The sequence below is a fragment of the Crocodylus porosus genome, unplaced genomic scaffold, assembly GCF_001723895.1.
Source record: "Crocodylus porosus isolate Cpor-Errol unplaced genomic scaffold, CroPor_comp1, whole genome shotgun sequence".
NCBI lineage: Eukaryota > Metazoa > Chordata > Crocodylia > Crocodylidae > Crocodylus > Crocodylus porosus.
In genome coordinates this window covers 1553881-1569622 of record NW_017728893.1, presented here as the reverse complement: position 1 = coordinate 1569622, position 15742 = coordinate 1553881, and the positions used below count along the sequence as shown (strand labels likewise).

At 47.7% G+C, this 15742-nt stretch overlaps 1 protein-coding gene across 2 annotated transcripts in view; it reads right to left on the bottom strand.

Annotated features, from left to right (window-relative positions):
- The window catches only part of VPS45 (vacuolar protein sorting 45 homolog), a 67441-nt gene that overhangs the window by 13448 nt on the left and 38251 nt on the right, over positions 1-15742 (bottom strand). The window contains exon 15 of one of the 2 annotated variants that reach the window (XR_002104887.1): positions 4095-4497. Coding sequence is in view for 1 of the 2 variants with exons in the window: in XM_019556213.1 (XP_019411758.1) it covers positions 4410-4497 (88 nt within the window). In the remaining variant the exon portion in view is untranslated. Of the gene's footprint in view, positions 1-3909; positions 4498-15742 lie in introns of those variants that run through there. The other variant, XM_019556213.1, reaches the window with a different exon arrangement.

The following is a 15742-nucleotide window of genomic DNA, read 5'->3' as shown; positions in this document are numbered from 1 at the left end:
AGGAGCAATTCTGAATGGCAGCCAGCATGGCTTCATCGCGGGCAGGTCCTGCCTTACCAACTTCATCTCCTTCTATGACCAAGTAACTCTCCACCTGGACACAAGAGAGCAGGTTGACATTGTATACCTAGACTTCCAAAAGGCCTTTGATCTAGTATCTCACTATATCCTCATGAGAAAATTGGAGGATTGTGGGCTTAACTCCGAGACAGTCAGGTGAGTGAGACCGGGGCCTCTTTCCTCTCACTTGTCTGTGCACATCTCTGGGCAGAGCACCAGTGGGCAGCGTCCATCAGCTCCTTGGATGCCTTTGAGGACCGGGCTCTGCTCGGTGCCCCACTCTGGAGAACTTATTTTCACATTTTGACCCTTTGACCCCCATGTCACTCCTATCCTGTTTTTGCTTTTGTTGTCCCAACAAATTAGCTGTATATTTCACCCTTTTGCCCCACAAAGGGGCTATTAGTCACCTGGGTGGGCCTTAAGGCCCACGTTAATATGGAAGATACAAATAGACAGGTGGGTGAGAAACTGGCCGCAGGATAGGACCCAGAGAGTCGTAGTGAATCCTGGTGAGGATCCTGTGTCATCCTGGTGAGAAGTGAGCAGTAGCGTGCTACAGGGGTCGATGCTCAGTCTAGTACTTTTTAACATCTTTATTAACGACTTAGATGTGTGGGTGAAGAGCTCACTGGCTATGTTTGCAGACGACATCAAGTTATGGGGAGCACGGTCACACTTGAAGATAGGCTACAGTTACAGGCAGACCTAGACAGGCAGGCAAGTTGGGCGGATTGGAACCTGATGAAGTTCAGTGTTGAGAAATGTAAAGTGCTCCACCTTGGGACGAGCAACCCCCAGCACACCTACAGGTTTGGTGGCACCAAACTGATTAGCACCATGAATGAAAGGGACTTGGGGGTAATAATAGATCATGGTATGAATACGAGCCGGCAGTGCAATGCCATAGCCAATAGGGCAAATAATACCCTGGCATGCATCAATCGATGCATCTGCAGCAAAATCCAGGCGATTCTTCCGCTCTACTCAGCACTGGTGAAATCGCAGCTGGAGTATTGTGTCCAGTTCCGGGCGCCACACTTTAACAAGGACGTGGACAAGCTTGGGAGTCCAAGAAGAACCACCCATATGATCAGTCTTACATGACAAGCCATACAAGGAAAGGCTGAGGGATCTGGGACTCTTCAGCCCAAGGAAGACAAGGCTGAGAGGGGACCTAGTAGTAGTTTACTGCTACACTAGGAGTACATCAAGGTCTCGGTGAGCAACTATTCACCAGGGCACCTGAGGGGAAAACTGGGAGTAATGGCCACAAACTGCTGGAAGATCAATTCAGGCTTAACATTAGGAAAAACTTCTTCACAGTCAGGGTGTCCAGACTGTGGAATAAGCTCCCTCCAGAGGTGGTACAATGACCTACTCTGGAAATCTTCAAGAGGAGACTGGACAGTCACCTTGCTGGCATCACCTGACCCCCAGTTATCTTTTCTGCTCAGTGCAGAGGGCTGGACCCAATGATCTTCCGTGATCCCTTCCAGCCTTACAATCTATGAAAGCAGAGCAAGCAGGGAGCATAAGGCATGAAGCAGACAGCAGAACAGCAGCTTGGCCAGGGAGCAGGAAGCTGAGCAGCAGATGGGGTAAGGGAAAAGGATTGGAACAGCACTCAGGGGAGGGAGGGTTAATTTGTGGCATGTCTGCCAGAAAGGTTGGCCCTAACTGCTCAAGCCCATGCCCTGTGGTTGGGCTGCACTTAAATCCAGCTGGGTGTTTGCCACAATGCTTCAGTCACTCAGGGGGCAACTTTACAGGGCACTAGCTCCAATTCAAGACCAGGTCCCAACAAGCTCCTTTCTTTCCATATTGGGTGGAAAATATGGTTTGATAGTTGTGAGGGATCCAGGAGATCTCATGTGGGTCTCACTCAGCCCATGAATTGCCTGCATATAAAAAAATTGCATTAAGAGACAGCAAAAAACACCCTACTGGAAGAGGGGCACTTAGGGCTGGTGCTGACTCCAGAGGGGTTGATATAGCAAAGTAAGTGGTTAGATTGTCTTAAGCTACCACAGAGGTGTTGGTCCGGGAAATGCAATTTCTTACAATATGCAGCTCTTTGTGACGGAGCAAAGCTGCTCGATAAGGTTCCAGCCACCCAGCCACATCCAATCTAGGCTGGAAATCTTGTTCCATACAATCTCTCTCCTGCAACAGTGGCAGCCTCACCTTTGAACTCCATTGTCTGATAAGGGCTGTCATGTTACACAGGACATTATTGCTGTAGGGAATGGCAGGGTAAACAGCACCCACTTCCTAGAAGCCTGAGCCTCTAGGATTAAGGCAATGGAATAAAAATTGTGCCAACCCCCTTAACGTCACTAACAATACACAAGGTCACAGACCAGGAAGGAAACGCTCAAGGGCAGCGGTATGGGAGCCCTGATCGGTTCTCACGCAAGTCATGGAATGGCTCTGCGGCATACGTATTACCCATCAGCTCTCTGGCACTGCCTGGAGGATGGATGAAAGCCAGACTCAAGTTTTCCAAGATGAGAATGTTCCTTGCCAGATGACTGACTGGGAATTCATGTACCCTCCATCCACAGCAGCACATGAGCTATTGCTTGGAGCCCTCTGGGAAGCTGGGCAGAATAGGTGTTCCCATTAATGGTGGGGAAAAGTCAACTGCAGGCAGGGGGAAAAGGGACCTGCAGGAAATTATGCATTTTCTCTGTACAGAGAAGGAGAGAGAACCCAGGAGACCTGGCGCCCACCCCACTATCTACTCCCTATACCATTCCCTCCTAGGTCTGGAATGAGAACCCAGGAGTCTTGGCTCCTGGTCCTAACCCCACCAGACCAGGCTGCCTTAAAGAAGTCTCCAATGCTTGAATAATCATCAACCAATTCATGTGAGGATTGCCCTTCAGAAGAGAAAAAAATCAATGCAAGCTCATGTTTCACATCCGCGGGACACTACCTCACGTTCACTGTGGAGGAGAAATCCTACCTGTCAAGTTGCTGGCTCTGAAAAACAGACCCTGCTCTGGGCCTGTCCTTTGTGACCCAAGCTCCATGAGAGCCACAGACAGGCTGGCAGCAACTAGGCCAAGAGGAGATGGAATGGCAAGGGGCACCATCATAGTGGCACCATTTGCCGGTGGCCTCCACACTGACCTTTGCAACATAGTGCTCATCTTCCCTGGGACATTAGCTCTGAGGAATACAACATGCTCAAGGGGATGCATCACCCTGCACCTCCAGAGCTGCTCTGGGGACCACAGTAGGAGCCAGCATAGATCGTTGCATTGAGTACCATCTTGGCCTTAACCTGGATCTAGGACTTTACTTCTATGATCTCACTGGTTGGCTTCCAGGAGACCTGGTTCCAAGATTTTCCTTATGGATACCTAGACTCTGGCAGCAAGTTAGAGCTGGAATGGCATGCCTATGCCAGCCTCACAGTGGCACTGAAAGAGGGAAGGAGTTGCAGCCTTGGTCTCTTGGAAGCAATTAATTTGGTTCCATACCAACCTCAGAACCAGAGGTAATGCTCACTATAGTCTGGCTCCCAGTGCTGTGATCAGAAACCTAGCACATCCAATGCTGTGGGTTCACACTTCAAGTCCCCCATGCTTTCCAGTCCATCAACTCCAAAACACTCACTGCAGCCAGAGCATCCATGTATTACTGGATTCACGTAGGCTTTTATGGAGTAGAAAGGAAAGGTGGGGGAAAAAGGAGGGACAGAGACAGACAACAGTGTTACTTTCCAGGGGATGCAGAGCTTTGAAAAACAGGGCCAACTTGCAAATGGATTTCAGTGATGTTCTGAAGGGAAGGGAAAGAGGGAGATTAAATAGGGAATCATTTAAAAGACAACAGAAATTTGGTTCAAGAGGGGCATTTAATAAGCATCAAAATATACAGACAAGGAAGGCTACCGGTGTCCATCAGAGCTGGCTTCCTGTTGGAGGAACCAACACGCACATACACACTGGTGGACTCTGCAGCAGGCTAATTATGTGCTCGCTAAGGGACAAAGAAGAAGCTAATTTTCAAAGGTGTTAAACCCCAGCACTAGTGGGAGCAAGGCTGTGAAGTCCCATCTCAAGCCAAGAACCTGGTTATCCATCCATGTGTTGTTCCACGACCCACGGCAGAGGCAATGAGAGTGCTGCATTTCATGCAAGCCCCAGGTCTGAGGCCCACGTCAGTCACTTCCTAAAGGCTTTATGCACATGTTAAGAGTCCCTCCCTGTGTCCTGGGGGATGGGAGTAGCCAAGCTGGCAGCAGGATGGACAGTAGGAGTCTCCAGCTCTGCTATCAAACATGTGGTCAGACTGTGGAAGTGGCGGACGGGAAGCAGTGCTCTTCCCTCCTGGGTTCACCGTCTGCTGCTTGACCTCGGCGTAACATGAGAGCTCTCGCTGCTCCGGCCACGGAACCCAGAAGCCAAAACTTCCTCGAGGAAGCTGCCAAGTAGAGTCAAGGTTAGTAGAAACACAGGCCAAACTTTCATGTTCACAGGCAGAAAGTCACCACAGGGCCTGGCTTTGAGCCTACAGACGCAAGCAACAAGTGCTCTGTGGCCTGACAGCTGTGTCTGTAGTCTGCTCACTCAGTTTCTAGGGTGTAATGTCTCAGCTCTGCGTGTGGGAAACTGAGGCAGAAGGACTGTATGGGCTGCTCAAGGGAGTATGCAACAATCAAATACAAGCTGGGAACACAGCCTTCTGGCTCCATGCTCAGACCCCCACAGACCACGCTAGCTCTCAATATCAGGTTCCCTTCCTTGCAAAGGAAAACAGCAGCTAGGAAAGGCTGACAGGGTGCAAGTGACAGATGCTCAGAGATGAATCCTACTTGCAATAGAAAGCTGCTGCCCTCACCTTCTTTCCAGGAACAAGGGGGTGTTACAATTTCCTGCACAAATGTAATCCCAGAGACAGAGGTGCACAGCCAGGCATGTGCCCAGCCCTGAACCGCTCTGTGCGCGGAGACAGGGGATGTGCTGCATTGATTAGCTGCAGATACAGAAGAGCGGATCAATGCTTTTGCTTAACCCAGCCATTCATAATTAAAGCATCAGGGCAGCCCTCCTCCCCCATCACCAGAGGTCTCTGGCAAAGGAGTTGTCACACCTGCTGATCAAAGGCCTTTAGTCATGGCCCTGCATTGCCCCTACTCCCTTTTCACAGCATCCATGGCCAGCAACCAAGTCAGGAAGGGGCAGTGGGGAGGCCTATTCCTGCTACTTGCTTTGGACTTTCCTGCGTGAGTGATGAAGAAGGAAGCGGCTGAGGTTGTGCCCTTGTTGATGAGGACTTGACATTTCATGCAAGTGGCTGCCAGGGGTCAGTTCTTTCAGGCAGGTTTGGGTACTGCTCCTTGACTCTAACCAGACATAGGACCCCGACACACAGCAAGCATCACCCTTCCTGTTAGTCCCCAGGTTACATAGAAGCCATTTGTTTCAATTCAGAATTCCATACATGCTGGGGGGGGGGGAAACAACCCACAAACCTCTGTGTACCTGAACTATTAATTTAACTCACAACTGTGTAGTAAAGAGGGCCTCAATTTGGCAAAGAGCTGGACCACATGCCTTGCTTACTGTTTGATCTCTACTTATAAGTCACTTACAGGTCAGAACCTGCATGAGGAGCTTAAAAGTGAAGCTGGATCTCAATGAGAGAAGGGCACCTAAACCCCTTAGGCAACATTGGAAATCCCTGCCTGAAAGCCACGCTTAACATTGTGAGGCCTAAGCATTTGCTTCAGTGCTTTGTTGAACTGGGGCTCCAGTTTGCCTATACTGTAACGGGTTCACTCACTCAGCCAGCAACATTATCTAATGAGAGGCAGGTAAGTAACACTACCCAGCAAATCAAAAGCCTTTTTGCTCTCACAACACAGGCTTCTCCTTTCCCCCACAGCCCTATCAAAGGAAGGCTGTTTTACTGCCTCTGCTGAGTTATTTAGCACCCAGATTGCCATGGTGATGGGCATGGTATAAGCAGATAGCTTTGGATGACATCCTGTTTAAGTCAGTACATCAGTGACCCACTCCCAACAGAAAGAGGTTATCAAAGACTAGCTCCTAGGAAAATAAAACAGCTGACGAAACCCTTTGCTGGCAATTTTGGAGTTTGTGAAAGGAGCTGGGCAAAACGATCTGCCCAGCAGCTAGCATATGACCCAGGCCTCCCACGTCCTACGCTAGTCTTTGTTCTACCTTCCCCTTCTACAAAACCCATGAGAAGAGCTGCACCTCTTGCAGCATTCACTCAACTTGCACTCAAACCACCCCAAATTGGTTCACAAGGGTAAACCCCACCTTAATCTCACCAGGCAAAGCCAAGCACTACTCAAATGCTTGGAGAAGTGCTTTGAGGTCCTAACACAGATGGGGCTGTAGAAGTGGCCACTGCAAAGCATGTCACCATGGATTACTTAAATATTTCTACAGTATAGGAAGGGGCCCTATGGACTGGGGATGGCTGAACTGTACTGTGCTGCAATTATTCAACATGTCCCAGGGTCCCCAAGGGAAAGAGAGAAGCCTAACTTACCCTAGGGCTGGACTGGCCTCTTTCTCGGCCAAGAATACATGGACTGAAATGGGAAATTAAAACACTGTATAAAGAAACAAAACCACCAAAGTGGGAAGAAGCCTTGCCCAGATCGGTCCTGTCCTATGCCCCCTTGCCACATGCTTTATGCTGCATGGAAGAGGCCTATTTTTAGAGCAGCCCACCCAGCCTTCAAGTGCACGTTAGTCACTTTAAGTGCAAAGTACTGTGGTACAAAGGCTTCTCCCCAGTTACAGGTATCTGGTTACAGACATACTATGGCTAGGGGATACCCCTGCTGGCATCTGGTTCAAGAAGAACAGCAGGGCTATTCCTGTAAGTGGGTCACCCTGGATACTCCCAGCATTAGTCACAGCTGGTCTGTGCTTAACTTGCACTCTGGAGGAGTTGGCCCCTAGTGCTGGATGTTCCTATTGGCTTGTCTTTTGATTTTTGGGCAAATAGCTATTGTTTTACCCACTCCCTGCTCTCCCCCAGCCCACAGTTCTACCAGCTCAGTGGATTTGGGAAGTTAAAAAGCTTATTGCTGGCCACTGTTGGTGAAAGAGGCTTATGCCCACTAGCAAGGAATTGGAACTAATCTGAATGTAAGGGGCGGAGGGGAAGAGCTGTTTCCAGCTCACAGCATAAAGAGGAGTGAGGAAGACGCTGTAACGAGGGAGCAGGCTTTTAATTGCATCTCCCCTTCGCGAGCTAGCAAAGTTATTCTAATACTTGCACACGTGCACCTGGCTGTGACACCTCAGACAGGATCCTGTGACCCCTCCACCCCCACCCATGGCTCTTTAAGAACCTACTGAGCCAGGACTTGCCTGCAACTTTAATGGTAAGGTTACTCCCAGGCATCAGACTTGCATCTGTGCATCTCAGATCCTGGAGAGGCGTTTGTACATCTTAACGATGCTAGCCTCTCAAGACAAAGCTAATCAGCAGCTATTATTTGGAGGCATCGGATAACCAAACAAAAGCTTGCCAAGAAACTGAATGATTCCTGCTAACCAGTATGTGGTGCACCCAGCATGTTGCATCACTCACAGCAGTGTTGTGTGGCAGAGGAGGGGGCACAGGAAGAGAGGCATGACCCCTCCTCCCCAGCCCGGGCTGGAATCTGGCTATACGAGAGCAGGGCTGGTTTCAGTTTACACCAAGGCTGTGAGCCCTAGCATAAAATGGACCCATCTAGGGGATCTTGGTGCTGGGAGACCAGATAGAGCACATCTACACGTAATGCTTTAAATGCGCATTAGCCTAAATTAATGCACATTAATGGTGTGCATCTACATGTGCACGCCCTTATGGCGCATTAGAAATGGCAAATTTAGGCACAAATAGTTAAAGCACATTAATGCATGTGTAGACATGTTAATGTGCATTAACGTTGTCTGTGTGGACTGACTTGGGACTGTCCCAAGTCAGTCCACACACAGTGTTAATGCACTTTAATGCCTGCACATGAAGACACCTGCCTAAACCTGCTTAATCCCCATTAAGCTAATGCCTATTAAAATTTAGGCACATGTAAATACACGTGTGGACACACTCACTAACACCTACTACAGCATCTGGAGGGCTCTGGGAACTGTGAGCAATGCACATCTCACTGCCCATCTCCCAGTCAGAGGAGGAGGAACATGGCCATTCTGCAGCAAAGCCATGCTCCTCCTGCCTTGGTTTAACCAGGCATAAAGTCCCAAAAGCATGTCACAGGCATGGCTCAGGGTTTCCATCAAGTTTAGCTTGAATTGCAGATCTGTTACAGGTCAGCTGAGGGTGTTGGATTGCAGAGTAAGTTTGCCTAGCATTTACAAATGGAAGGAGCTCAAACAATAAAAACCCCCATAGGCCCCCTGGCTGCATGCAGGTGGGGGGAGGGGTGGGGAGATCATATGGGGAGAACAGATGTCTTGAAGGGCTCCCCATAACATTTTAAATGGAAAGATAACCCTTTTTAAGATCAGTGACTGCTCTATAGTTGAGATGTATATACACTCACACCAAATCTAAGTGGATGCTTGCCTGTTTAAATAGCTTCAGTATCTGCAGAGAAGCCATTGCCACAACACCTAAGCAGCTACCATGGAAAACTGGTTACTAAGACAGGGCAGGGCACTAATCTAACCTGACCAAGTGCTTCCATTGCAGGGACTGTCCACCCTGCCAACAGCCACTGTAAGAGGACCTTTGCCAAAAGCCCTGCTAGCAGACAGGAGACACTCATGGCCTAATCTTGTATACCAGCCACCTCAACTCCTGTTGGCATCCAGTCTCTCTCTGGAGCACTCTGCCTTACAAGATCTGGCCCTAAGAACCCCAAGTTGATGGAAATCCATCTAGTAATTTCCATGGGCTTTGGCTCAGGCACTTGATCACCAAGCAAACCACACCTCCTCCTGAGCTGTTAGGGAGGGCAGTCTTAGTGGAAAAAGTGAAGAGCTGACATACCAGCAACAAGGGGCTAATTTTATTGGTGTTATTAGTACTGTTAAGATAGCAAACCTCCGGAAAGTCAGCAGTCCAGAGAACCTAAAAACATTGGACATTTTCAAGAGCAAGTTAGATGGACATTTGACTGGGACAGTCCCATCCTGAGCAAGGGGCTGGACTAGATTCATAGACATTAGGGCTGTAAGGGACCTCAGATGATCATCGAATCCAGCCCCCCACCCCAGGGGCAGGTAGTCAGCTGGGGTCTAAGGATCCCAGCAAGATAAACATCCAAATGTCTCTTAAATAAGTCCAGAGTAGGTGGTTGCACCAGCTCTGGGGGCAGCCTGTTCCAGACCTTGGGGGCTTGGAAAGTAAGGAAGTTCTTCCTTATGTCCTGCCTGAAATGGTCTTGGAGGAGTTTGTGACCATTTGACCTTGTCATCCCTTGGGGCGCTCTAGTGAACAGGTGTTCCCTCAGATCCTGATGTACACCCCTTACATACTTATAGGCAACCACCTTATGAGGTCCCTTTCAGCTCTACTTTCCCATGATGTTAACAAGTTCTGTTCACAGGAACAAGTGTTGCTAATTTATAGACACGATTCTTTGGGTAAATGTAATACATCTTATTAAACCAACTAAGTCGCTGGAAAAAATGTTCTTTACAAGCTTTCAAGCTAATTTACAGGGAACTCCCACCCCTGCACACTACTATCAACATGTGTGCATGTAAGTAATGTGTAGAACCACACCCACCGGGCCAGATTTTTACTTACATAAAGGCCTTTTTTACACCAGAAACCCCTCAATCTAGATGTACACTTACACCCATTGAGGTCCCTTTATACTGCCAAAGGGGGTTTTGCATAAATAAGAATTGGGATGATACTACTTTAAAGCATTTACTTAGGAACAGAATAGGCATGGAGACACTGTATGATGTACAGTGCAGTCTGAACCCACACCATTGCAAAGATACAGTCCAGAGCACAACCAGATCCAATAACATGTCTGTCTCCTGCTCTGAAAAAGAAAAGAGTAGGCCCCCTCCAATGCACACACACAGCTGTTGCAGAGAAAGTCAGTGTAGGACTAGTAAGAACAATGACAGCATGGGATTAATGTGCTTTCACTGGCTGCTCACAGCATTAATATAAAAATCTCCCTGTATATTGTGAGATATCAACTCTAATCCAGGAGAAATAACTGGTAGTTCATTAGAGAGAGACCAATGGATTACCAGGGAAATTGTAATGAGATGGAGATCTAATAAAACCCACGAAGGTTTCTGTGCGTTAGACACCACTGTTATGCCTGCTAAACTGCTTAAAATCTGAAGGCAGTTTATTAAAATCCTCCTTGCTGACAACATTAGGAAGAGATTCACAGTTTTAATTCACAGACATCCCAAAAAAACAAGACAAGACAAAAAAACCTGTAAAGGATCGATACTTTGTTCAGGTTGGTCAATATCTAAGTGTCAACAGTTTTCACTCATTTGACGTTTGGGCTTCGCACGGGGCTAACTAAGACCCTTTGCCCTGGGCTCTGCAAGAGGTCAGACAGAGCATCCAACAGCTCCTTCAGGTCTTAAAAAGCTGCGCATTTTGCCTCCCCAGATTTTTTAAGCGCTTTGCAAATATTTACATAAAAGAGTTGATGAATTCAAGCAGAGTCTGAAACCACAACATTCACCTTCTCTCTGAAGAAATCATTAATCAGTTCCCCAGGCTGCTTAAGAGAGCATTGTGGGTTTCTTATTACGAAGTGGCTTGGGGGCATCTCTTTTCAGGTCAACACTGCTCTGTAGGTTTACACATTTTAAATGGCTAAAAATGGTAAAAATAGAATAGTAATCTTTTCTATTGCACATTCTTTTTTAAAAGACCCTTACATCTGCAAGGCACTTGAAGAATTAGTCAAAGGACCAAAATGCAGCCAGATCTGGGGTGGAACACAGGAGCTGCTCCTTTGTGACAAGAAAGATAACATCCTGAACCGAGATAGGTGGAGAAGGGTAGGATGGTAAGGGGACCCAGGGATCAGCCAAACCGAAAGGAAATGGGGCTCATCTTGTGAAGTGTCATGAGGGATCAGCAGGTCCATTTGCTCTCTCATCAGGCTAATGGCACTTCCAGCAACACGTCACTCTTTAAAATCCATGTGGGAACATGGATTCACCAGTGATTCTGGGGATGGATGCCTCTGGCTGAGTTACCTGTCCCTCTTCCCACAGCATGTGGCTCTCCCCCACCCCTAAGCTAAATACCATCACAGGCCTGCCCCTGTATGGGCTGGAAGGTCAGAGACTACCAGAGCCTCCAACATGGTACTCAGGGCTTTGCACAGCAATGTATGACATCAGGAGGCAGTTCACTGCAAAGCAATCAATGCACTTCTGAGGTAGTTAAAGTCATCCAGTCGCTGGCCTTGTTACTCAAGGCATTCACTAGCGACAGTCAGAAGGGACTAGCAAACCGTCTATGCTGTTGGGATTCTCCCTGTTCACCCCTGTCCTAACCCAATAACTTACACTAGGAAGGCATGCACTTTGGCTCCAACTACATCAGATCCATAAGAGCGCCATTATATTCTCTGAAAAGTTTACAGAGGGCATCTCTTTTCAGGTCAACACTGCTCCGTAAGTTTTCAAAGAAGCTCCATAAGTCTCCATCAGATCCATAAGTATTGGTTCAAATGGTTAATACCCATACTGCCAAACTCATACTTTACTTCTAATATGAACATGCCTGGCCTCAGCTCCAACTATTGATTCTTTTTATGTCTTTCTTTGCTAAATGAAAAAGCCCTTTTTAGTATCAGGTGCCTTCTCCCCAAAAGGGACTTGTACACCTTAATCAAGTCCCTTTTGATCCTCTGCATTATTTTCTCTCTCTCTCCAGGATTTTCTCTGGAAATGGAGACAAGAGTATGCCAACACTGAAACCAATTAGTGCCAGCTGTATCAGTCTCCATTGGCTAGCTTTCCCAATCTTCCCTGGTCTGAAACATGACAACTCATTCTGCCTACATAATACCACAGACCTGAGACCTGAAGAAGAATGCATTGCCGTCAAAAGCTTGTCTAAGTCTATCCAAACTATGCAGTTGGTCCAGTAAAGGATACCACCCACATAAATCCTAGCCTCAAGGAACAGGCAGCAGCATTCAATTTTTGCCAACCTGGGCTGGATCTGTACCCCTGACCCAGAAAAGCCAAGTACAGCCCCCTTCAGGAAGAGGGCTACACCCAACATGTGTAAAACTTTCCACATGTCAATCATCTTAGGGCCGCCCCAGCAAAAATAGAAGTTGACACCTATGCCCCGACCTGAAGAAAGGGCTTGGGAATGACAGCAAAGAGCTTGGTCATTCCCTACACACCGCTTTGTGCACTGTGGACCAGAGCCTTCCTTGTCTTGTATCTGAGTTGATATTACACTGACAAAGAGAACGACCCAAACAGCTGGAGAGGACTACCATCCCCACATGGTCCATTTTACACCCACTGCAGACAACTGCATAGTCCAGGAGGGAAGTGGAGAGTCTAGGGTGGGTGATCTTAAGGGCAGTCCACAGCCACTCATTTACAGTGAAGGTTTAGATTTCAAGCAAAAATTAAAAAAAAAAACTTTATTTTTAAAGGAGCAGCAACATGCTGGAGAGTGATCTACTTATGAGCACTGATGCTACTATAACCTTATTTTCTGCAGGGCAGAATTACAAGCTCTTTCAAGTCTCTCTGCCCTGCCACTGTGGGACCATGGTCTATAGAATACCCCAGACAGGATTCTACATCCAGCACCAAAGTGGGTTAATCACTCCCCCGCTCTGCGCCTCAACTTCTTCTGCATATTCAAACCATACTATCTCTGGATGCTGCTTTGGGAAGTAGAGGGGGAAAGTAGTATTTTTATTATGCCAGTGGTCTTCGGTCTTCAGGGAACACTAGTTTCACCCAGTGGAGAAAGTAAACCACCCCACCTACCAACACATACATGTTCATGACACCAGGTTGAGCTGTGTGTTCTCTTTTTTCTTTTTCTTTTGTTTGGGGTGGGGGGGGGGCAGGGGGAGTTGTTTTTTTCGTTTGTTTGTTTTAACCAGGACACCCGCTAATCCCAAACCAGGGGGTTCTGGACAGCTCCTTGCTGTAATCTGTCATCAGAGGCTACACACATCCCTTTTTATTTCCTTCTTTGAAATGCAAATTCTGTTACAGTATCCTACTTTTCCGTAAATAATTCAGAGACTGCACTAAACCCTGATCACAGTAGAAGGCCTACACTAGCTATTGTTACTTGTCACAGCACCAATCTGCAGAGCTCAGCCCAGCAACATGGCTCTGACTCTTGACTTTGGGATTCCTTACCATGAGACACTGATACGCTGGCTGCACTTCTGCTGCTCTTAGCTGCTGTCACGTGCAGGATATAGGTAGGTGACCAGAGCTAAAAGCTTCCACCTAGATCCCCACTGGCAATCTTCACTGCTTCTTCTTGGCTCTCCCTGGGAAAGATGGTACTCAAACATTATGGTGACTGAGAAGCAACCATATAAACCTGTAAGTATTAGCCTCCCCCCACTCCCTCAAAACATCCATCCTCACAGAGCCCTGGTAATTCCAGCACCATCTCTACAGCAGTGTCCCACTAACCTCTCAGTAAGCCTGCTCCACAGCTGACTATCATGGTAACACCTAAGGACCCCAGCCTTAAAACAGGGGCCTGCTGGATTCAGCACAGAGGCAGAGTGAAAGAGACCATTCCCATCTTGAAGGTCCAGGCTAAGAAGGGAAAAGGCAAAAATGAAGATGAAGATGGAAGAGGAAGAGGAGATGAAGTGCCTTGTCCAAGGTCACACAAGGGCAGTGGCAGGATGGGGAAACAAACCCAGATCTCCCGACACCTGGTCTAGTGTCTCACCCACTGGACCACACTACCTCTCCTGCCTCTCTCTGTTCCACTCAAAACACCGATGTTCATGTTGTCCACAAGGCTCCAGCCTGTAGATCAGCTTTGCCTTGTGTCAGCATCAAACAAACTCCTTAGCTTTCCATTCAGACATTTCATCTACATGCTTACCACAGCTGCACACACACAGAGCAAGAATGGCTATGTGGTCCAGCAACTCCCACATATCCTATTTGGCAGATAACAGTGAAAATGAAGGGTAGAAGGGGTCCAATTTGGGGGTTACAACCTCCAGAGGAGAGAGGTTCAGAAACAGGTATTGGTGGAGGGGTCACAGCCAGTCCACCTTTCCCTAAGTGCTCCAAGGGAGGCAGTAAAGAGGCTCTGGAGGAAACATCTGGCAAGGTCGCCTTCCTGAAACAGTGAAATTATAAGCCTACCCCTGAACAGGCAGGAAAACATGGTTACAGAGCTACAACTTCCCTCTGCACTAGGACACAGAGGCAATGCGGATATGCTCCATGAAGCATATTAAAACAGGATCACAGCTTCTCTGCAGGGGCCCGCCGATACGTGTCATCTCTAAACGCAGCACCGTACAGGGAGTTCAGGTCTCCATACAGGGAGTTCAGGTCTCTGCTGAATCCATTACAGATCCTTTTTCAGGGCAGGTCTCAACCTTCAATACTGTAAGAAAATTATACCTTTCTAGAGAGCGCTGCTATTGGCTACTCACTGCCATTTATTTGTATCATGTTTGGGAGAAATTGGGCTTCTGTTATAGCCCAACTCTGCTGCCTCCCAACGAGTGACACCAGGCTCAAAGCCAGTGCATTGGGCCTGGGGAGGGAGTAGAAGTTTTCTATAAAAATCTGAAGCAATTCAAATTGGGGGCTGTTTGGTTACAACCCGTCAATGACTGCAAAAATCTTTGAGCCATTCAGGGTCTAGGCTAGCAAAACTTCTCTCTTGTTGACCACAAACCCAAGCAAGCATTCAGCTGCAAAGAGAACCAAAGCATATTTGGGCAGTTTCTAAAAAGGCAATTAAAAGCCAGCTGGTCCACAAGTCAAAGAAAAGTATGCACAGAACCTTAGTGTAGGTCCTACAAAAACAAGCATTTGCAATACACTTTAAGATCCCAAGATGAAAAAGTACAACACTGCTGTGTATTGGGAGAACAGTGAGTCTAAAACTGAAGGAGCTCTCAATTGTGATGGTCCCAAACATAGCCCCTTTACTCCTACTGAAGTACCACATGGATGGTAGTTCAGCTGAGGGATCTGGAAAAGGAAGCATTGCAAAGGGCCCAGTTATGACCCCAAGCCTCCTGGCAGCAAGTGGAGGCGAGAGGGACCTGGTGCTTTGAGTAACAGCAGCAGGGAAACCTAGAGGTAGAGTCAAATCCTTGCTCTGCCACTGATTTTAAGTGAAAAATGCCCATGGGCATACATGGTCTTTCTGTGTCTGGCCTCCCATCTCTACAATGAGGATAACAACATAGCCCTATCGCCTGGGGCACTGGGAAGATCAACACGAAATGATGTGCTACAGTGAGAGAGAAGTGCCTTGGATCAGTGACAGGCATAGCTACCATGCACTATCCTAGAGTGCACACAGGTTCACTCTGACATCCATTACCATTCTTCAGCCTGGGAGTGCCCAACTGCCTCTTCCAACCCTTCTTGTGGCTTCTATTTCAGGGTCACTGCAAAGGACAACCTCAATTTTATTCAACACATAGTAAGTGCAACAGCAGTGACGGGGATCCAATTTGAGAAGG